The following is a 24,295-nucleotide window of genomic DNA, read 5'->3' as shown; positions in this document are numbered from 1 at the left end:
GTCATCATAACAGCCCAGAACCGTGGAAACATGCCCTGCCCTTGCAGGATTACAAGAGAAGAGGCACTGGCCAGTGTCCCATCTCCCCTCACTGTGTTGGTGAGAGCACTGTTTATTTGGCCCAAATCATGAAAAGGACCCTTTGTAAACTGAACAGGCTCTAAACAGATTAAAAAAACAAAAGGAACAGAACTATTAAGATAGGGTTACCATATCTATTAAATAAAAAAAGAGGACCCTCCACGGGCCCTGGCCCCGCCCATTTCCCCACCCCCAGCCCCCGCCCCAACTCCGCCCCTTCCCCGCCCTAACCCCGTCCCCTCCTCCCTCCCACTCCCAGCCACGGGGAAAGGGCTGCCCGAGCGCTACCGGCTTCACGGTTTGCTGGGCAGCCCCCAGACCCTGCGCCCCCGGCTGGCGCTTCCCCAGCGCAGCTGGAGCCCGGGAGGGGAAGCGCCCAGCCGGGGGCGCAGGGTCTGGGGGCTGCCCGGCAAACCGTGAAGCCGGTAGCGCTTGGGCTTCGGGCAGCCCCCTTGCCTCCGGACCCTGCACCCCCAGCCGGGCACTTCCCCTCCCGGGCTCCGGCGGCGCAGGGTCGGGAGGCATGGGGGCTGCCCGAAGCCGGTAGCGCTTGGGCAGCCCCCATGCCCGGCTCTTAAACAGAGCCGAAGAGTCAGAGGAGGAGCAGAGCCACCGCGGCTGGAGGCTCTGCTCCTCCCCTGACTCTTCGGCTCTGTTTAAGAGCTGAGCTGCCCCAGCGCTACCGGCTTCGGGCAGCCCCCTTGCCTCCGGACCCTGCGCTCCCGGCCGGGCACTTTCCCTCCCGGGCTCCGGCGGCGCAGGGTCCGGAGGCATGGGGGCTGCCCAAAGCCCGTAGCGCTCGGCTCTTAAACAGAGCCGAAGAGTCGGGGAGGAGCAGAGCCGCCGCGGCTGGAGGCTCTGCTCCTCCCCTGACTCTTCGGCTCTGTTTAAGAGCCGAGCTGCCCCAGCGCTACCGGCTTCGGGCAGCCCCCGTGCCTCCCGACCCTGCGCCGCCGGAGCCCGGGAGGGGAAGTGCCCGGCCGGCGGCTGGGGTCCGGGGGTAAGGGGGCTGCCTGAAGTCCATAGCGCTCGGGCAGCTCGGCTCTTAAACAGAGCCGAAGAGTCAGGGGAGGAGCAGAGCCGCCATTTTCCCGGACATGTTCGGCTTTTTGGCAATTCCCCCCGGACGGGGGTTTGAGTGCCGAAAAGCCGGACATGTCCGGGAAAAAGAGGACGTATGGTAACCCTAATTAAGACCCATAACACAAAGAGTTTTAAGCGTATTCCTTTATAGAATCATAGAAGATTAGGGTTGGAAGAGATCTCAGGATGTCATCTAGTCAAAGCAGGACCAACATCAACTAAATCATCCCAGCCAGGGCTTTGTCAAGACAGGCCTTAAAAACCACCACCTCCCTAGGTAACCCATTCCAGTCCTTCACCACCCTCCTAGTGAAATAGTTTTTCCTAATATCCAACCTAAACCTCCCCTACTGCAACTTGAGACCATTGCTCCTTGTTCTGTTATCTGCCACCACTGAGAACAGCTGAGCACCATAACCTTTGGAACCCCCCTTCAGGTAGTTGAAGGCTGCTATCAAATCCCCCCTCACTCTTCTCTTCTGCAGACTAAATAACCCCAGTTCCCACAGCCTCTCCTCGTAAATCATGTCCCCCAGCCCCCAATCATTTTTGTTGCCCTCCGCTGGACTCTCTCCAGTTTGTCCACATCCTTTCTGTAGTGGGGGGCCCAAAACTGGACGCAATACTCCAGACGTGGCCTCACCAGTGCCGAATAGAGAGGAATAATCACTTCCCTCGATCTGCTGGCAATGCTCCTGCTAATGAAGCCCAATATGCTGTTAGCCTTCTTGGCAACAAGGGCACACTGCTGACTCATATCCAGCCTCTCCTCCACTGTAATCCCCAGGTCCTTTTCTGCAGAACTGCTGTTTAGCCAGTCAGTCCCCAGCCTGTAGCGGTACATGGGATTCTTCCATCCGAAGTGCAGGACTCTGCACTTGTCCTTGTTGAACCTCATCAGATTTCTTTTGGCCCAGTCCTCTAATTTGTCTGGGTCGCTCTGGACCCTATCCCGACCCTCCAGCATATCTACCTCTTCCCCCAGCTTAGTGTCATCTGTGAACTTGCTGAGGGTGCAACCCATCCCATTATCCAGATCATTAATAATCATTAGGACTCTTTTCTTCAACGCCATGTACAAAAAACACCAAAACCCAGTGCATGAGTCTCTCAGGTAACCTACTGTTCAACTAAAATTTAATTTTTAAAATTCTTTAATTCTTAAATTTAAGGTTTTCTAACATTTTCAAATTCAGACTGGGGAGGTCACATGGTACTCATGAGGAAGATGGTTGTCTAGTCCCAGACTACCTCACTCACCACATACCAATTCTTCTCTAATAATTACTTTCCTAGCAAATTGGCAATAAATTTCTGCCATAAAATTTTACATTAATCCACTGGATAAACTTCAAACTGTTGAATATGGATTCCAATGAAAAAATGAGGGGCAATAAAAGACCTAAGCCTGAATCACCTAAGCAGCTGAAGGGGGAGATCTCAAGGCCACAACAGAACCTAGCCCAGGATATTGTGGCACTGAAAGATTTCCTCACAGACTGACTGGATTTCAATCTCAAAAGATATTCATGGCCTCTCTAAAGATGTATGTGATGTAAAATCCCCAATGGCTCACTTGGAAAATGAGCTACAAAAGATTGCCATTGAAACCAGTGAAATTAAAGAAGAAACTGCCCCCTTAAAGCTTAGACTACTCAAACTGGAAGAAAAACAGGATGACTACGAAAACAGATCTCAGAGAAACAATCTTCACCTCTTGGGCACTGCTGAGGGTCTAGAGGGGATGGATATTATCAACTTTCTTCAGAAACTTCTCCCTAACATACTTAAATTGGACCTTCAGCCACCCCCATTCAATATTGAAAGGGCTCATTGAATGCCTGGTAGTAGAAGGCAGGAGTCTGATAAGCCCAGACCCATCATCTTCAAGCTGCTGAAGTTCAATGACAAAGTAATGTTAATGAACCCTGCCAGGAAAGGGGAAACCCAGAAGTCCCTTTTTTCTTTCCTTACTTTTCAGCTGAGTTTATCAAAAAGAGGACTGCATTCAATGGCATAAGTAACTCCTGAGGGAGACCAACATCAGATATAGCATCAAGTACCCATCCACCTTCACTATGGATTTAACAGGCTCCGCAAGATTTTGTAAAACCCCTTCTGAAGCTTGGCAGACACTTCAAAGATTGAGACCAGATTTGCCCAAAAATAGCAGAATGTTTTTATCATCATAAAAAACATACTTGTTTTCCTATGTATCCTTGTAGATATGGTAATATTCACTTATAACATCTTCCCACTCCTAGCAGTTAACAAGCTAGGCAGAACTCTTCTTTTGATCTCCTTTGGAACTGAGCAATCACAACTGTATAGCACTGCAATGCATAGAGTAATAATTTAACCCTAAACTGGGGTTTATAGCACCATCTACTGACTGAAGTATTAGCTGCACTACTCATCCCAGCTTGCACTGCTAGACAGAATCTCTTCACTAGCTCTGCCTCTGATGGATTGTGTTAGGGTAACCACAAGTCCCTTGGAACAGTCCATACTCCTGACATGTAAAGTAGACTATAACCTAAACCTTGAATAGCCCTAGTTATTCAGCTTGTGCAGGGCATTTGACATACTATGAATATGATTTCTTTATATTGTTGTATTTTTCATATTTAGATTTTGTACTAATTTATATTTGATTTATCAAATCAATTGTAAATGTACATGTGATGAGTCTGTATATATGTGTGTATATATATATATATATATATATATATATATATATATATATATATATATATATATACAAAAACTTCTGTAGGTAGAAATATATTATACATGTTCTAGAATACCCAATAGTATTTACAGGGTAATATCCGATTTAAAATATATTTGCATGTAGAGATGTTTAGACTATTATTAGATAATATAGGGAGGGGAGGAGCAGTTGGAACTGAAGCCTTCAGGGATCTGAACATGCTGGCTTGTTTTAAATCTGTTAATTTTTTTGTTTGTTTTCTGTGACAAATATATTTTGGAAGATATATGATATTTAACTATAGATCTTTTTCTATACCTGACCTTTAGAGGCTCAATTGAAAGCATAAATTAATTCATAACTAACTAGTATCTAGTATGTTTAAATACAGACCATATCCTAGAGATGTGGTTTTACAATATCAAAGGGAAATATGTATCTTCAGAACAAGGTTATATGTCTTAATATATAGCAGGGGAGGTCTAGGTTGGATATTAAGAAACACTCTTTCACTAGGAGGGTGGTGAAGCACTGGAATGGGTTACCTAGGGAGGTGGTGGAATTTCCATCCTTAGAAGTTTTTAAGCATGGGTTGACAAAGCCTTGGCTGGGATGATTTATTTGGTGTTGGTCCTGATTTGAGCAGAGGACTGGACTAGATGACCTCCTGAGGTCTCTTCCAACCCTAACCTATGATTCTATATCATTTAAATCTTTGCCATGAATTTTCTTAGAGTGTGGTCCTGGAATTTGAGGGGACTTAATAAACCTTGCAAAAGAATTAAAATCCTGACACACCTCAGATCAAAAAAGTCCAAGTAGCTTTATTGCAGGAAACTCATCTAGCAGAAATAAATGCCGATCAAATCAAGAAGATGTTGGTAGGTGCTGAGTATCATTAAACATTGAATTCTAAGAACAGAGGCACATCCACCTGAATTCATAAAAGTATAACTTCTCAATATAAACAGTCCTGGTCTGATCCCAAAAGAAGATACATTCTTTCTGAAGGCTGTTTCAACTCAAAAAAGTTAATTCTTGGAATCATTTACAGTCTAAGTGGAGGTAATTCTGAATTTTTCAAAGATATTGCAGACATTAAAGGAAAATTGGCTGCTGATAATACAAAAAAATATCACTCACTTGATCTAGCAAGCTCAGATGTCAGATGTTCCCTATACAGACTTACTTCTAATGCAGAGAAAGCCTTTGATAAGTTGAATGGATTTATCTAATGGCTGTCCTAAAAAACCCTTTGAATTTGGTCAAATATTCCTGAATTGGGTCAGTGTATTATACAACTCTTCCCTCACTTCACTATCAACTAATTAAATTATTTCTCCCACATTTCAACTAGAAAAAGGGACATGACAGGGCTGTCCCCTCTTTGTCCCTCCTTTTTAATGTCTCTCTTGAACCACTGGCAGCATACATACATCAGCACTCGGGCATTGAAGGTGTGACTATAAACAGGAAAGAATACAAAATCAGTTTGTATGCTGATAACTTTTTTGTGCTGTTGAAGAATCCACACTCATGAATCCTATCATTGTTGAATATAGTTAAGGCTACGTTTTAGTCATGGGTAGTTTTAGTAAAAGTCATGGACAGGTCACAGGCAGTAAACAAAAATTCACGGCCTGTGACCTGTGCATGACTTGTACTATATACCCCTGACTAAATCTTGGGTGCTAGGGGAGATGGTGTGCGGCCCGGGGGTGCTGAGGGTGCTAGGGGTGACGGCTTACGGCCCAGATGCACCAAGGGTGCTCGGGGCGGTCGGTGGTACATGGCTCAGGACCCACAAGGGTGCTGGGGGGGGAGGGTGGCGGCGCGTGGCCCGGGACCCCTTCCGGGTACTGGGGAGGGGGGGCCAGGTGGCGGTGCGCAGCCTGGGACCCCTGCAAGTGCTGCTTGGGTGCAGGGGAGGTGGCGGCCCGGGACCCACGCTGCTGCTGCTGGGGGGGATGGGGGTGCTGCGGCCCGAGACTGGCCCAACAGCAGCCGGTGCAGCTGGCCCAGGGGCCGGAGCCAGCTGCACCGGCTGCTGCAGAAGTCACGGAGGTCCCAGAAAGTCATAGAATCCATGACTTCCGTGACGTACTTGCAGCCTTAAATATAGTTGATGTTCTTGGAAAAATCTCTTGTTTTCGCATTGACTCGAATAAATCACAGGCAATGGATATACACAAAAAGACCAGATTCTTCTCAGTTTAAGCATTTTCCATTTCAAATATGCAAGGAAATAACTTATGTATTAAAATTTGTCCTAATCTTCCCAATTTTTTATCTATAAATATGGGCTATATATTTAAAGAAATTTCCATGGATATAGGGAACTGGCATCTCCTCCCTCTATGCTTACTAGGGAGAAGAGAAATAGCCAAAATGAATATCTGCTCAAGATTGACTTATATCATTAGCCTATTGCCTTTCAACGCCTCTCCCTTGCTCTCTGCTTGAATAAATAGGCCTATCATGCAATTTCTATGTGATATAAAACAGCCTTGTTTGTCACATGAGACCCTTAAAAAATCCTGGACAACTGGAAGTATGGGGTTGCCAGAATTGTATCTACATTATCTAGTATTCCAAATGTGTCCTATTGTAAGATGGTTCCCCTCCAGCTGCTCTGTATATGTACCGGCCTGGTTTGATATTGGAAAAAAACAACAACCTTAGCTATGCCATTCTTTTATATATCTTAAGAGGCTACCCACACCCTTAAGGAAAAATCCAGTCTTTGCATCTACATGAGGCATTCTGCAACGCATTAAGATGATTACAGCATCCAATCTTACCAACTCTCTTCCTGTATCACTATGAGATACCCCATGTCTCACGATCAAGGCCAACTCCATGCTTAAGACAGTTTGTATAGAAAAAGGATTAACAAAAATTAGAGATATAATACAAGATGATAGACTGGCCTTCATTTACAAGTCTAAAATATCAGCTACCGCAGTCTCACAGTTCCTTCTTTCAGCGGAAATGTTCAAGGATTCATGCAAGGATAGGGGACAACTGATCTGTTGCAACTCTCTCACTTCTAGAAAAACATGTAAAGAAATATGGAATCAAAAGTCTCCTTGCAAAAATTACTTATAGGTTGCTTAAGGGTTCATAGTGCCATCTCAACCTCAGTCTCAAAGAAAAATGGGGAAAAGAACTTAGCCTTACTACCACAATAGAAACCTGGGAGGATATCTGGCTTAATGTGAAAGATACTTCAAGTTTTATCCTTGTGATTCTTCCAGAACAAGGTATTAAACAGATACCGTTGGATTCCAGAATTTTTGTTTAAGGCTAGACTGCATCTCCAACGTTCACTGTGTGTTGCCAAAGAGCTACAGGCCAACCTTTCATACATCCTCTATTCTTGTCAAATGATCATGTGTTCTGAAACACCATATTCAGTGCTCTCTCAGAAACTTTAAGTGTTGCTATCTTTCCTTCTCCAAGCTTGTTTATTTTAAAGATTCTGTATGAGTTGGTATTACCAGTTAACCAACCAAGAAATTGATTGCAGTGATTATTTTAGTGGCCAAAAGAGTTATTTTGAGAAAATGGAAATCTGCAATTCTTCCCTGATACACTAACAGGTTTAGTGAGCTCTCTACTTCTGGATTTATGGAAAATATGACTCTGTCTAATAGAAACACTTGGAAAAAATAGGAGGATATCTTCTCACACATGAAACTATTGCATACGTTTGCAGTTTAGTATATATCAGTCCCCGATACTCAGGTTATGACTCATAGGTTATATTCTCACTTATTTATCTATTTAGTCACTTCAATAACTGATGCCCTGCATGACCTATACAGGTTCACGGTTTTGTTTAGTTGTTTGATTTTGTTTGGTTGTTTTCCAGGTTTTATAGATAATGAACATTGAATTTTGTTATTTATATGCTATTTCCATCTGGTGCATGTATTTATATGTTTTGTTTTGTTATGTGTCTGTTTTTTATATAAAAACAATAAAAATAAAGTTTAAAAAAATTCAGACTGAGTTCCAAAACCTCACACAATACCTTTACCTTAAATTCACCAAAACTTTAAAAAAAAAAAAAATCTTTTGAACCAAACAGAAGTCAGGAATATCAATAAACTACAGAGCAGTTTGACAGTACTATTGGGCCTTTTCAGCAATTAAAAGTGATGGTTAAAGCTCTGGATACTTCCCTTACTGCAGATTTTGTTTTTTAATCAGGGTAAATGGAATGCCATCTTTGTTTCTTTTGATGGAGTATGTTAGCAAGAGTGGTATGTACAGAAACAATAGGAGAATTTTTCATCTTTTGCTATCCCAGCAAGCCTTGGAATGTAAGTGTAGGAAAAGCAAGTGGGCTATGATATTACAACTCATCAGACCTATTCACCTCTCCTCTTCATACTCCACAGCCTGCTGAAATAGCTCTGAGATAAAATTAGTTGTACACTGAGCACCCACTCTGTGTTAGAGAAGAATAATGTTCTTTTTCAACACTGACATTCTTAACATTTGCAAGATTCTTTCCTTTGCTGCTCTCAATCACTGTGCCAACTTTTCAATGATTCATATAATACAACATGGTAAGCAAAAGATTTTGGGTCAAATTCATCCCTTGTGTAAGCCCCCTCTGCAGTCAAAGTAGATTTGACACTGGCCCAAATTCATCCTGGTGCTATTTTTATAAGGAATCACATTTAAATTAACCAATATTTAAAAGAAAAAAATCACACTTTGGGAGAGAATAAAAAAACACATTCTCTTTTGATGAACCAAGGCACACTTTCTTTACAATTAGCTATTTTACCCATATTTTTAAAAATAGCAACAGCTAAAAAAAATTGGAAAAACTATTATGTTATAGAGTCATGTGAACCTTCCAGAGTCAGTTTGCAGGGTTCAGAGACAAACTTAACTATATGGGTTCACTTGGATGTTCAAATTCAGCAGTCTTGGATGTCTTTAGGGGATTACAATGGCTTGCTGTATGAAATGGCAGTGTTTGTGTAAGGGGACTGTTGCCCCTTACTAACATTCAGTGGGGGTGTTTTGGTTGGCTAGCTCCTAGCACTAAAAGGGGAGGGGTCGATGGGAAATCAGGACCCTGAGACTGACAGTCCCCAGGAACAATGGCGAGAGGCCAATGCTCCAGGTCAGCCTGATTGACAGGGCGGGCAGGCTAATCAGCATGACAGGAGGCCAGGGTGGGTCCCGTCCTCCATGTGAGTTGGAATTACCTGGGTCAGACTGAGTGGGGCTGAGCTAAGGAGAAAGCAGGGGTCCAAGGTGAGCTGGAAAGCAGAACCGTGCCAGATCCAGAGGGGCCAGAGGCGCAACCACAGACGCAGCCCAGGGAGAGCAGATCCTGTGCTGGGAGCAGAGCTGCAGCCACAGAGCCAGGTGTGGTGAGCAAGTGGGGCCAGCCAAGGGGGGACCTTGGGCAAAGGGCCCAGCACAGAAAGACACCCCTAGCCAAGGGCCCTTGCAGGCCAGACCGGGAGGGGGACCGTAACCTGATGGGGGGGCTGACGCTGGGAAGAAGGGTCCCACCACTCAAAGCCCAGAGGTGTGTGGCCACCACCATTGAAAGTGTCCAACCCGCAGCATACCTGCAGCACAGCCAGGGCCTGAGAAGGAAATCTGGGACCTACAAGGAACAGACTGTGAAGTGCCCTGATGTCCAGAGACACTGTTTTTGACGTTTCCTGCCACAGAGCGGTGTGATGTGTTTTCCTTTAACCTTTCCCATTTTTCCTTATTCTTTTCTTTAGATTAATTGTTAATTAAACAACTTGTATTTGCTTTAAATTGTATGGAATAATCAGTGGGTCAGGGAGGTGCCCAGTGCAGAGAGGGTACCCCGGAGTGGGGACACCCTAGCCCCTGTCCTAGGTGACCACAGCAGGGTTGGGAGTTGAGCCCCCCAGGAATCCTGGGCCCAGCCTTGTTGGGGTTACGAGGACTCTGCCAGACAGGAGAGTGAGCCCTCAAGGGCAGGGAGGCCTCTGGGTAAAGGGAGTGGGAGCGAGGACTCAGACCCTTTCGCTAGCCCACTTCACCGGGGTAGTGCAGAAGCCAGGAAAGTTCCCCACAATAGCGGGACCATCCCCTCGCTTACATTTGGTATAAGGGTGGCCTTTGTGAATGCATCAGATTTCAAGAACAGTTTTGTTTGAGTGGGTTTATTTCACATAGATCTATTCTGCAACTGACTTTTTACCCACTATTTTGCTTTCCTGCTTCCTTGTAAAAAATCTTTGGGGAAAAAAAAACAATTCATTTACCATGCATTCTCTGATTTTACAAAAATATAAAGCAGACAAACAACATTTATGCCAAGGTTTCAACTATTATCTAGCCAGGTTTTTTACTTCATTTTCATACCAACTTGACAATATGAGGGCAATCTGGTTGCAGGTATTTATTTCTTTGTAGCAAATTCATTGTTTTGGGTTACTATTTCAGCTATGTCTATATTTGATTTTTATGTTTTTAAATATTTTTGTGAAGAGCCCAGACACTCATGCACTGGGCCCTTAGAGCCTTAAATAATTACATGAAAAATGAATCCATTGCAGGTTATTTTTAATCTTTTACTCTATTTTCTCCCTTTATCTCTCATATTTATTTCCTTGCTTTACAACAATCCCTGCTGCAGGTGCCAACCTGAATGGCCAGCTTTAGTACCTTTTAACCATGTGGACTTCTATGGAGCTTATAAAATGCTAACACATGCTGGCCATAATGACATTTTATTTGGCTCACTCCTTGATCCACTAGTTATTTTAAGCAGTTTAAGGTGGGTAACTCTATGAAGTTTAAGTAACTACTATCAGCTTTCTGAAGCCAACTGTGCATTAAAACTGCCATATGTGATAATGTCCTTATATATTTTCCCCTCCAAATCTTTTCCCTCCTTGGCTTCTAACAAAGCTCAGTGTGACAATTATCAATAAAGTCTGGAGGCAACATTCTGTGCAGGTTCCTTTTCTGCAAATAAGGTAGCATCTCATTATCCATAATCTAGTAACCAATGGAGTTCCTCAACAGAGTGTAAATCCATTCTTCAGTGGCATGCCTGAGGGTGGCCCATCCTCTTGGCAAAATATTTTTGGCCCTCACTCTCCCCTACACTACATAAGAGAGGAAATGCCACGGTTTTCAATTGTGAAGACTTCCCACCCATTCTTCCATTGTGGCAGGAGGAAAAATATGGTTTTCCCTGAGGCCCCTCTTAACCTGCACATTCTGTTTTAGTACCTGGACCCACTGGCTCCCTGCTGCCACCTGGACTGCAGAGTTCCAGCAGAAACTCAAACGAGTCCTTCTGCCCAGTTGTCCCTGGTAATCCTTATACCCCTGCTCTAGTAAAACAGGTTCCACGGCAATGAAGAGGGAAGCAGTCTCAGGTAAAAGTAACTAATTTGTTTTCTCTTTCTCCACTAGATTTCAGGGTGTGGGAGAAGGGAAGTTATAGAAGTGAAGCCAGCTCCCTGGCCTCATTCTCTGTTGTCCAACTGCATACAGGTAGAAACTAACAGCTGTCCCACAGAAGGGTTTCTGTAGTGTGAGTGGAAAGAAAGAGCATGTCACAGGCACACAGGCAGAGCTCCCTGTTCCACCAGCACAGCCTCCTTTTGTACATAAAACCTGGGACCTGTAAGTAAAGACCAAATTCTCTCTCTGTAACCAGACCCTGTGGATGATCAAACAAAATTAAAAAGTGCTCCCCACTTTATGGGCTTAGTCCAGGGGTGGCCAACCTGTGGCTCTGGAACCACATGCAGCTCTTCAGAAGTTAATATGTGGCTCCTTGTATAGGCACTGACTCCGGGGCTGGAGCTACAGGTGCCAACTTTCCAATGTGCCAGGGGGTACTCACTGCTCAAACCCAGGTTCTGCCACAGGCCCTGCCCCCACTCCACCCCCTCCCCTGAGCCTGCCGTCCCTCACTTCCCTCTCCCTGCCCCCCCCCCCAGCCTCCTGCACGCCAGGGAACAGCTGATCAGGAGGTGCTGGGGGCGGGGGAGCTGATGAGGGGCTGCTGATGTATTACTGTGGCTCTTTGGCGATGTACATTGGTAAATTCTGGCTCCTTCTCAGGCTCAGGTAGGCCACTCCTGGCTTAGCCTGTTAGCAGAATACACCAAAAAAAGAATCCCCCTCAAACCCCTTCTTCTCAGGTCCCAGACTCATTGTTTTGTTTTTATTTTCAACACAATAGCAATTATAACAAAATAAATGAACAGTTTTAAGAACAGTCAACTTTCTCAGCCATCTGTGCTCAAGTATTTACTTGTTGATTGCCTAGCTAATCTGAACTCCCCAACCACACCCAGGCAAGGCTAGCAGGTTATATAGTTCCTAATAAGGCCTACCTGCCAGACAAAACTGTGCATTTAACTCCTGATGGTCTTGGAGAAGCCCCTGTAGCAGAGACAAGGGAAAGGGGTGTTTCCTCCTGGGAACCATTTTGGGATTGGGTGCTGTCATCCCTGAATCCTAAAGGGTCATATTGTGTTTCGTTTTCCATTCCAGACTGTGAATGGTGAATATGACTGCGGTTTGAAATCAAAAGCACTGCTATCTTCTGACTTTATTACGCTAAACAACAGAAAAAATGGTTAATGACCGTTCATAATTGTTGTTCTTTAAAATGTGTTGCACATGTCCATTCCACTCTTGGTGTGCGTGCGCCCTGCACACAGTTATCAGAATTTTTTCCCTCAGTGATACCCATCGGAGTGGCTCGAGCACCCTCTGCTGCTGCGCGCCACTGGCCACCGGTATAAAGGGCCAGGTGACACTAGGGTTGCCAGGCGACCTGTTTTCAACTGGAATGCCCTGTCGAAAAGGGACCCTGGCGGCTCCGGTCAGCACTGCCGATCGGGCCATTAAAAGTCCGGTTGGCAGCGCAGCGGGGGCCCGGGGCTAAGGCAGGCTCCCTGCCTACCCTAGCTTGGCGTGGCTCCCGGAAGCGGCCGCCAGGTCCCTGCAGCCCCTAGACGCATGGGCGGCCGGGGAGGCCCTGCACGCTGCCACTGCCCTGAGAGCCAGCTCCACAGCTCCTATTGGTTCCCAAAACCCTCTCCCGCGCCCCAACCCCCTGCCCTAGCCCAGAGTCCCCTCCCACACCCAAACGCCCTCCCGGAGCCTGCACCCCCTCCAACATCCCAACCTCCTGCCCCAGCCCTGAACCCCCTCCTACACTCCAACCTCCTGCCCTAGTCCAGAGTCCCCTCCCACACCCAAACTTCCTCCTGGACCCCACACTTCCCCAACACCCTGCCCTAGCCCCTCCTGCACCCCAAACCCCTCATTCCCTGCCCCACCTCAGAGTCCACACCCCAGCCGGAGCTCGCACACCCTCCCGCACCCCAACCCCCTGCCCCAGCCCAGATAATTGAAGCAATAAACCGTAGAAAATTGAAATTTATAACATTAGCTCACAAGTACAGATTTGTATTATAATTTACTTTTCACTTGCAGCACAGCCCTTAGGAGAAATCCCACACTAATTAAAGTCAATGGGAATTTTGCCACTGACTTCAATGGATACAGGATTTTACCCTTTATTTCTTTCAAGTAATTTTTTCAGGGCTCAATTCTACATTGCTTACACATCCAAATCTCCCAATTTAAGACCTGATCTTTCTGCCCTTGAAGACAGTGATAGATTTGGCATTGATTTCAAAGGAAGCAGGACTAGACCTTTAAAGAATACATAAGAATATTGTATTTCAGTTTTCAGAATCAGCTATATTTAAGATTCCACCTATTTTGTTAAGCGTTGACAGACATATTTTCTAACCAAGAAACAAAACTGTATTTTCATAAATCTATTTTTCCAGACTTTATAAATTAGCAGGAAGATTAGGTTGCTCAGTGGCAGTGGTTTTAGGGTTTTTTTAATGGTTTTGTATTATTTCTTTCCAGAATGAGGGGGAAATAAATAAAAACAGTTAATACAGTTTAGGGATTTCCCAGAAAGAACCAAGGTTATCTTCTGCAGTCTGAGACAATGTTAAGTAAAATAGCTATAGAAGGAGCAGCATAATTCACAAAAGAAACTTTCAAAATCATGCAAAAATAACAGGAGTACTTGTGGCACCTTAGAGACTAACAAATTTATTAGAGCATAAGCTTTCGTGGACTACAACCCACTTCTTCGGATGCAAAATCATATCATCTATTCAGCAATATCCAATGAATTATTTGAACTGATATTGTACAGCAATTAACTGTTAGTAACAAATTTAGGCACAGGGTTTGAAAGAGACTGAGATGATTCAACAGATTTCTACTGAAGTCAAAGAAGTCTACTTCTGTGCATCCCAAATTTTTACAACACACAGTGTGGAAAATGGAGCATAGTTCATTAGAGGATTATGTATCTATGCTTATGACATAAATTGTATGGTTTTTTTAAAAAAAAACACAGATACTGACCATGCTTTCATAGGTATGAGAAGGACAGAGGTGATTTACAGAAACAACATGGAAACTTATTACAAGGAAGTGATTTTTTTAACATTTCATTTGGCAGGTTTTCTTTCTTTATCTTTCACTATCTTCTGAAGTGAGCTGTCTGCCAGTAGCATTTATGACAATTAATTTTAAAATTATGAAAGTTGGTTATATGGTAACTGGGTTTGCAAAAGTTACTAAAGCATCCGTGCCTCTTTGGGAAACTCATTTAAAACTCAACATACTATGTATGCCTATGAAAACACGTTATAATTGCATGGGTAGCAATGGCCTATTAAAACCTAAAGCAGTGGTTAAATTCATTCCCCTCCCATCCCTAATTATTTTGGTGTTTTCTAAATAAATGGTTCATTAGTTTTCCACAAATATAACACTTATAAACACAAATGATTAACGTCAAACTAAATAACAAAAAAATCAACACTACAATCTTGTTTTGTACATCAGAGACATGTAATTCTCCAGAATCACAAAGTTCAAAATCATTAAAGAGACATTTCAAAGTCTATTTAAATATAGTAAGTTGGAAAGTCCTCAGCTATTATTTTACTAATGGTTTATCTATTGGGTTTGTACAGAAGATCCAGGACTGAAGTTGTCTATTGGGCCTAAAGTCCAACCAGTCAATGTATGGCATCTGGCAGCTCTCATACTTCATTTCTCCTTTGCATTACTCAGCCTGTTATACAGTAACTCCTCACTTAACGTTGTCCTGGTTAACATTGTTTCATTGTTATGTTGCTGATCTCTGAGGGAACAAGCTTGTTTAAAGTTGTGCAATGCTCACTTATAACGTCGTCGTTTGGCAGCTGCCTGCTTTGTCCACTGCTTGCAGGATTCTCTGGAAGAGCAGCCCCTCCCTGTGGGGATTAGAACCAGGGGGGCCAGCAGCCCCCCATCAGCTCCCCTAAATTCCCTGTAAGGTATGTGGCTCCGCAGCTGCCCAGCAGCAGTTCAGCTGTCCCTCCCAACGCTGCTGTGCTGCTCCAGCCCTGCCCTCAGCCTTGGAGCTGCTCCCCAGAGCTTCCTGCTTGCTGGGGAGAGGGGGAGAGAGGTGCCAATATCAGGATGTCCCCCTGCTCCTGCCCCCTGCTCTGTACCCCCTCTCCACAAAGCGGAGGAGAGGGACAGAAAGGAGGGAGCTTTCTGGAAGCTATTGCTTCCTGTCTGAACTGGCTGATCTGCTTAAAAGGGCAACGTACTTTAAGTGGGGTCAGCATACTTAAAGGGGCAATGCACGTCTCTCTCTTTCACTCATGCAGGCACCCCCCAGCACGTTGGAAAGTCAGCACCGGTGCAGCTGTGCATGTGCTGTCAGGAGGAGGGAGTGGTGCGCTCCAGTTGGGTAGCGTGGGCTCATCATCATGTTCAGTTTTTGGAGTTTTGCAGCTACTGCCCTGCATCTATTGTGTTTCCTCCCTCCTGCCTCAGTCCGTGCTGCCTTGTAGAGTGTGAGGCTACATTAACAACAGTGTATTAACCCTTGAGGGCTCAGCCGAGTGCTAGTTCATCATTTAGCAGCAAGGCATTCCCTGGGAAATATTCCACCCTCTTACTCCACCACCTCAACCAAGCTTCACAATCATTCATTGCTGTGTACAATATTAAACTGTTTGTTTAAAATTTATACTGTATATGTATATAATGTCTATTGTCTGGCAAAAAAAAAAATTTCCCTGGAACCTACCCCCTCCCCCATTTACAGTAATTCTTATGGAGAAATTGAATTTGCTTAACATCGTTTCACATAAAGTCACATTTTTCAAGAACATAACTACAACGTTAAGTGAGGAGTTACTGTATATTACATGTATGATTCTTAATAGATTATATATTCAGTAAAGTTTTTCCAAATAAATTATAATTTGGCCTCTTTACCGTCCACAATATTACACATCCTTGCCATGGGTGTGAGTTTATATGTTTTTTAATCAATCCCAAATAGAATAGGGTAGGCCAGCCCTACAAAGCAAAGTTATTTTCATGAATTTAGCAAGGAAAACAGTGATGTGAATGAACTTTCTTTCTATTTAAATCATTGACAAGTGGAAGTGGTGAATATGTTTAAGACTATGTTTAAGGCAGTGAGAGCATTTGTAAGGGATCCCTGGATCCAGATGTTTTGGCATCTGGATATAAGTAACTGCATTGACTTGTGTCCTGCTGAATTAAACTCCTGAAGCCTACTAAGTAACTACTGCTTTTGATTTATTTTCATATGTTTTTTTCTTTACCTTTTTAATTCAATTCATTTTAATTCACGAAACAGCAAAGTTCATTGTGGTAAATTGCATGTACAGCCTAACTGATATACCTCTGTACAGCATAATCCTACACAGCCTACTACAGCAACTTTAAAAAAATATATAAAGTCTCATTTTAATCTGAATGTTTAAATAGACTAGAACTTCTGGTTACTAGAGTTAAAGGTCATGCTGTGTCACAGAATAGGTAATCTTCTCTAGCTTTGAAATAAGATCCTTGGATATTTCCATGATCTTGACTTTATATGGATTTAATCATATTTAATGACTCAAACAGTAACAAACACATAAAATGTATTGTTTTTGTAGATTTGCTTTTTTTTAAAAATTATTGACAAGAACAGACTCTGTGAGAGAAATAGAGTATGTAGGAACAGAGATCTTCTACACATTTTAATAATTTTTATTTTAATGGGTTTTATCTTGAGAAGTTTTAAGGTATCTCTTCTTTATCAAGATGCAACCTTACAAAGATAAACTGTTTGATTTTTGGCCTAGTTTCTAAATATGAAGATTACTGTAAATTGTCTTGTTTATAAGAAGAATGGTGATACCTGGCCCATCTTCTCATCTTTCTTCTTTTTCCTTTATGCTGCTTTTCCTGGTGAGGGTCGCAGTGGCAGCATGGAGAGTAGGGAGGACCAGACCTCCCTTTCCTCTGCAACAGGTTCCAGCTCGTCCTGGGGGATTTCCCAGCATTCCCAGGCCAGCTGGGAGATACAATTCCTCCAGTGTGTCCTGGGTCAGCCTCGGGGCCTCCGCCCAGTGCCTGATAGAGTTCCAATGGAAGCCTCCTAGGGGGCAGCCTTATCAGGTGCCTGAACCACTTCAGCTGGTTCCTCTTGATCCAGAGGAGTACCGGCTCTACTCCGAGGGTCTCCTAAATAGCTGAGCCCTCACCGTATCTCAGAGAGCAAGCCCAGCCACCCTGCAAAGAAACCTCATTTCTGCCACTTGTACCTGCAATCTCATTCTTTTGGTCATTACTCAAAGTTCAGGACCATAAGTGAGGATGGGGACACAGGGCAACCTGTAAACAGAGAGCTTCGACCGAGAACTCAGCTCCCGCTTCACCACCAAGTATAGGTACAGCATCCGCATCACTGTCATCTGTGCACCAATCCTCCGGTCAATCTCCCGCTCCCGCTTACTATCACTCGTGAACAAGACCCCTAGATACTTGAACTCTTCCACTAAGGGCAGCTGTTCCTCATTTACCTGGAGAGAGCAGTCCAGTTCCTTCCAGAAAAGGACCAGGACCTCCGATTTGGAGGTGCTGATTCTCATCCCAGACACTTCAAACTTGGCAGCGAAACACTGAGTGTGTGTCGGAGATCACATCTGGTCCTAAACTGTTCAAATTTATTTTTATCTTGCTGATGGATGAATGCTGAGAGGCTGGTAGTTGCTAGGGTCTTTTCAATCCATTATCTTTATAGGATTTGGGGTCAATTTTCCATAAACTGGTTACATAATGTCATGTCAAGATTTTTTCACATGGACATGGCCTTGTCAAGTTCAAGTAAGAGTGGCCTCTGTTCTGTATTTTCTATTTTATTTATTTATTTATCGGAGGGTGGGTGTCATGGACCTAGTCTCTGTGGTATGCAAAGCAATGATTTTTTTTTTTTAAATGGTGGCTAAAGCAGGACTTTCCCAAAATCAAAGCTCACTAACAATGACCTAATTTAAACAATAACTGGCCAACTTGTGTGGCTCCAGACTTGATTTGCTCAGAGGCTTTCAAGGGCTGCACTGCAAGGTGGAGTAAGCAAAGATTAAAAACTATAAGACATTAATAGAAGCCCAAGAAGCCTTGTTTTTTTGGGTCAGCAAACCACCTGAGGGATGACTGACATTCCTGAAATCCTAAAGTCAACCACCTTAGAGAAAGGAAGCCAATTCACCTACATGAAGGCTACACCAGCCTTTGACCCATCTCCCTGCACATGAAGGATGCCACTAAGTGTTGTGCCATTAGCTGCTGGACTGCAATCAGCTCCTGTTCTGTGACAATCCAGAAGGCCATGAAAACTGAAGTATTTGCAATCTCCTTGTTATTTTACGTATCTTATTTTTCCTTTTTCTAATATTGTCCTTTGCTTCTATTAGCTGGGAGGCAGTCCAGCCTTTTTATTCTCTTACTTTAGGGTGTGGAATTGTGGCTGTGTGAATGCATGTGTGTATGAGCACCCATCAAGTTCATAAAGGGAAGGCACCAAAAAAGGTTCCCCAGTTTAAACAGCCCTAACCAAAGTCTCAAAGATATTCATTAAAGTGTGTTCCATATTCTGTGTTTAAAAGTCCTAAGGAACTTTATAATAAGGCAGACTGGCCTCCCACTGATCTGGAGGGGGAGGAGTCACTCTGTAATCCCTGGTGGACGGAGCCAGATCAGGCTCCCCCGAAGCCAAGGGGCAGGACAGGAAGAATAAAATGCAGAGACACCAACCCAGTTGAGTCTGAGTCAGGGAACGGAGCAGGACCCTGGAGCTGAACCCTGAGATTGACCCAGGTGAAGAGCTGCCATGTCTGCTGCTTGCCGCATATCCTGAGAAGACAGAGGACGCCTGTGGAATGCAGGTACCCAGCAAGAGGATCGTAAGAAGTGGCCCAGGGAAACCAGACTTTAGTCCGGTTGGGTTGTTGCTTGATTCTACGTCAGAATGTTTCGGTTGGATCCTCGCTGATCCAGCGGCGGAACACTCCGTCACTGTTAGGTCCCTGGGCTAAAACCTGGTGAAGTAGGGTGGGCCTGGGTTCCCCTACTCCCTGCTGCCAACCCCACTCCTGGGGTGGCAGCCTCCCCACCTTAGGCCAAGAGGCCTGTGTCTGCCTGCCATCTCCAGAGCTGGGTCGTCAGACTGTTTGTTTGCTCCGCCCTGCCGAAGGGCCTGAGCTATAAAACTGTTCCTTTGCTCTGCTCCGCCTAAGGGCCTGAGCCTTAAGACTGCTTGGTTGCTCTGCCCTGCCTAGGGCCCAAGCTCCTAGACTGTTGGCTCTGCCCTGCCTGAGGGCCTGAGCCTCAAAACTGTTTGCTGGCCCTGCCCTACCTAAAAGCCGAAGCTCTAATCCTTGCTTGGGGTGGTGCCCCAGAGATGTAGTGAGGCAGAGTGGCCTTCCCCTGAGCTGGAGTGGGAGGGACAGCTGCTAACCCTCTGCAAACTTAAACAGTCATACATAAAATTTGGTACATAAGATTTCTCAAACTTCTGCTTATCAAAGAGTTTTGTTAGAGTCTGTTCTATGCAATCCGGGGAGAGGAGATTGGGGAAGGATTAACCACCACACTGAAACTGAAATCTAAAAAAGAAGCTTTATAATTGGCTCTGAGGTTGTGGTTTTAGTATTAGATAATAATTTGTCTTCAGTATAAAAATATTTAACCAGATCCAAGTTAGACTTGACTGACTTGGGTGATTTTTTTTTTTAGTTGGGGTTTCTCACCAAAGACAGAGCCTCCTTCTGAGATCCCTCTTATAAGGATTGATTATTTGCTATATTAATCTGATGATCTGACTAAGTTGATTATTTGATTCCATTCCAATACCGAGACTAACTTGTTGACTTGACTTGATGTGATAGCTGTATTGTTTTATACTTAGTTTAGTTTAGTATTACTAACAGTAGCTTAGCTTTGGTGATAGGTTTTCTTGATTTTGTTTTTGTTTGTTTAACAAAATTTAATCCAAGTTATAAAACTGATACTGATTCATTTCTTTCAGTAAGCAATGTAGGTTCATAATGTTAGCATTTGTAAAATGTAACTTATTTACAGTGAACATATAGGATTGTGATACAAGTGCCTTCAAAACTGGCAAACATAAGCAGCAACAGATAAAAAAAATGCTCAAGTTGTGAAGTAGATTCTGCACAATGTCACACAAATAAATTTGGTTAGTTAAGTGCACCTCTAAAAACTCACAAAAATTATTCTTTTTATATGCCCATAGGACCTGTTCTTTCTTCGCACTGCATTTAACTATGCTGTGTACATAAAAAAAGTAGCTGGTCAAACTGGAATCTGGCATTGGATAGCAGAAACATAGCAGGTTTTATGTCTACAGAGGTAGTGAATTTCAGACTATTATTCTCAAAAGGTCAATAAATCCTTGCGGCAAGTCATGCGGCACAGAAATAGAAAAGTTTATAAAATTGTGCCTGATATCCAAAGAAATAAATGGTGTATTATGGAAGGACTTCTGAGGAGTTAATCTAGATTTACACCAATGAGATCAGAATCTAGTCCACTGAATTTCACATACTGTAGGACTAAGAAAGTAAAGTGATACAAACTAAGTAAATTGAGTATTGTTACTCTAGGGCCTTTGATGGGTTCCGGAAGGAAGCAGCTGAAATATTGTTTCCTGAAATTTTATTGTTTATATTCTTTGCCTACACTCCAGGAAATGCCGTATTGCCACCCTAAAGAATCTTGCATTACTTTTAGAAGGAGAACAAGAACTTTATAGAGAAGAGGTTTGTACACTGACTAGTCCTGTACATGGCTCTACTGGATATCTTGTCAACCAAATATAAGTTTTGATTAAGCAGCACAGCTATCACGTACTTACCTTCGATTTGCCCTTACTGTAACAGGCTCTTTTAGTAGCTTCATCACACTGCCACTCCACTGCCTGAAATACATACCAATAAAAATATTTATAGACAAAGATAAGTAAAGTACAAAACACATAGTAGTGTCAGATAGAGACAGCTAACACAGTCATGTTTATGGTACATAGTTCTGTTACATTAACAGTTGATATTGGGGCGAATCCATTTATAATATTGTTATAATGTTTTTTTCCTCAGAAACATATATCATTTTTATTGATGGCTGCTTAGTGACGTAGCTAAAGTGAGGTTGGTGTTTTCAATCCAGACCTAGCACACACTTACCTACATCAGAAAAATCACTATCAGCACTAATTAGCACTATTCCTGGCAGTCCTAGCAAAGCAAAGTGAGTGAATAAGTATGGAGAGGAAAAGATGCTCTATCCCCAGATCTGTCAGTCTAGGTAGTTAAATGGCCTGCATCGCCATAGCATTTGAAGTCAACTTTGTTGAGAGACATAGTCATCATGCTGTGGGAAAGCGTGCACTGTTGCTGTCCATCCTGTCAGTATAAATTCAAGAGGCTACCAATCCAGCACTAATCACAAGCACTAAAACTTACATTTTGGTTTGAGAGAAAAAAAGAAACATACAAAACAATAGCACTAAAATTGTCTACATTGTAACTGAGGTGATTTAGCCTAATTTCTGTGTTGTCTCTTTGCTTCAACAGGTTTATACCACAGCTGTAACACTATTTTACCATGCTGTAGTTTCAGTGTATGAATTAAACCTTATTATTGCTTTATCTAATGTTCAAAAGCTATGGCTTAGGAAGTATATTCTTTTATGAAGTAGAGTGTATATTTCAGAGTGTACATACTGATACATGTGCATATTTGCATAAATTTATATACTGTATAATCAAGAGTGCCTTTGATATCAGATGGTACCTTTCACATCTAGGGTGTGTATTCATATCTGTTATTTAGATTAAAAGTGTAATTGATTGCATTTGCTTTTTACCAGAAAGAACTGTGATTTCTTTACTAACTGTTGCAGCTTAACAATTTAAACCACAGTTTGCCCCATTTTCATTTTAAGTAACCAAAGCCAACTCATGCTGATTTAATGTAGCATTTTTTTTTGTAGCTGACCTTTCATGGAGATTGTAATAATAGTAAGAAGACTCTGTAATTAGTAAAAATAATAGGCTGAAAGCCTATTTAAATGAAGGGAAGAAACACCTTCAGACAATACTACACAGTACTCTGTGATTTGCCTTTTCAACTAGCACAAGAATTAGTTTTTTTATTTCCAGAAAAATAACCTTATAATCAGTCCTCCCTTCCCCCCGCCCTGTTCCCCAAACTCCTTTCCATTTAAAACAATTTCTATTGCAGATGAATTTCTACATCAGTGGGGATTCATTGAAAACTTCTAAAACAGTCTGGAAGAATCCTTCAGTGAATGACCCTAGCATTTGTAACAAATTGTATCTAGCAGCATGAAACACCCTCATAAGGAGCTGTATATAAAGGGAACAATACCTTAACTTTTTTGTACAAAAAGCAGTTTTATCCCACAAATGGTAAGTACTCTATAAAAGGCTGTTCTTGGCATACCAACATATCCTAAATTTCTAGAGTATTATAAAGATTGCTTTAGAATAGAGAACTAAAGCAAACGCCACCAGGACACAATAAGTCTATATGTTGTAAGCAGTATGTGCCAGTGTCTGATTTTGGAAATTTTAACGCATAAAAGCATTGAAGCTTAAACTCTACTATGGTTCCAATGTAGAAGTAGTTACTGGAAGGTCATCAGTGTAGGAAGATTTCATGAGAAATGTAGATTTAAATTAAGGCTTTAAGGAGAGTGCTCGCCATATGTGAACTTAGTAGGCTGTACCAAGCTTGGGGAAGTTGGGGAGTGGAGAGAAAGAAGACATGTTAAGCATGTAGCATATCCTACAGCATGAGTAAACCCCTTATGATTAACAATCTGTCCCATCTTGTATTTTGCTCACTCTGGTTGCCTTCTCCGGGCCTGAGGAAGATCTCTTTGTAGCTTGAAAGCTTGTCCCTTCCACCAACAGAAGTTGGTCCAATAAAAGGTATTACCTCACATATAGTGTCTCTCTCATATTCTGGGACCATATCCTGGGACCATGCACAATCCATTATACTGCAATGCCCCCAAAACACAATGCTTATGGCAAAATTTTCAGAAGAAGTTTCGTTTTGGGTGCCCTTCTTTAACATCCAACGCATGGTTTGGCAGAGGTATTCTGCTTCTCACAGATTAGCTTACCACTGCCACAAATCCACTACCTATAATAGAGAGCCAATGGTGTTTACCACAGGTGAAAATGTACTGCACAAGATTTAAAATACCTGCTGCCACAGACAAAAAAAATATATATTGTTTTCCCAATTTTAAAGATCTGGAATCCTAAATTGAGAAAGATTAAATAGATTTCCTTGCAGTTTCATTTCTTTTCTAATATATTGGAATGGACATTGGCTTTGAGAGTCAAGATCACTGAATTCTATTTTGTCTCATTCTAACACTGACTTGCTGTGTGACCTTAGTTCATTTCACTCAGTCTTTATTTTGAAATCTGCAAAATGGGGGCAATCATATTTACCTACTTTGCAAAGTTGCACAGCATAATTAAACAATGCATGCAAAGTGCTACAAAAATGCAAAGAATGATTACGGTTTGTCAGTAGCAGAGATGGGAACAAGTATCAGGAGTTAGCCGTGTTAGTCTATATTCACAAAAACAACAAGGAGTCCGGTGGCACCTTAAAGACTAACAGATTTATTTGGGCATAAGCTTTCGTGGGTAAAAAAAAAACACTTCTTCAGGTGCATGAGATGAGAACAAAATTCAGAAACTAATTATTCTTAGTCCTGTGATTAATACACTAGATTATATGACTTTTGGGGGGGAATCCTCTTTCCTCCTCCAAAACAAATTCATATAGAAGTGGACACTTTGAGTGTCCACATACATCTCTACAAATATTTCAGACTCAACAAGTTCCATTGAGATTCCTATATATTGACTAAACCTCCCAAATTATAATTTATTGCTAACTGAGAAC

General features: G+C 42.8%; 1 protein-coding gene across 1 annotated transcript in view; it reads right to left on the bottom strand.

Moving 5' to 3' along the window:
* Positions 1–24,295, bottom strand: part of SEMA5A (semaphorin 5A) — a 505,753-nt gene that overhangs the window by 306,367 nt on the left and 175,091 nt on the right. Inside the window, exon 4 of the mRNA XM_065399065.1 lies at positions 21,198–21,260. Coding sequence (XP_065255137.1) covers positions 21,198–21,260 — 63 coding nt within the window. The remainder of the gene's footprint in view (positions 1–21,197; positions 21,261–24,295) is intronic.

Source organism: Emys orbicularis, chromosome 2, assembly GCF_028017835.1.
Source record: "Emys orbicularis isolate rEmyOrb1 chromosome 2, rEmyOrb1.hap1, whole genome shotgun sequence".
NCBI classification, from domain to species: domain Eukaryota; kingdom Metazoa; phylum Chordata; order Testudines; family Emydidae; genus Emys; species Emys orbicularis.
This window is presented reverse-complemented; position numbering and strand designations above follow the sequence as displayed.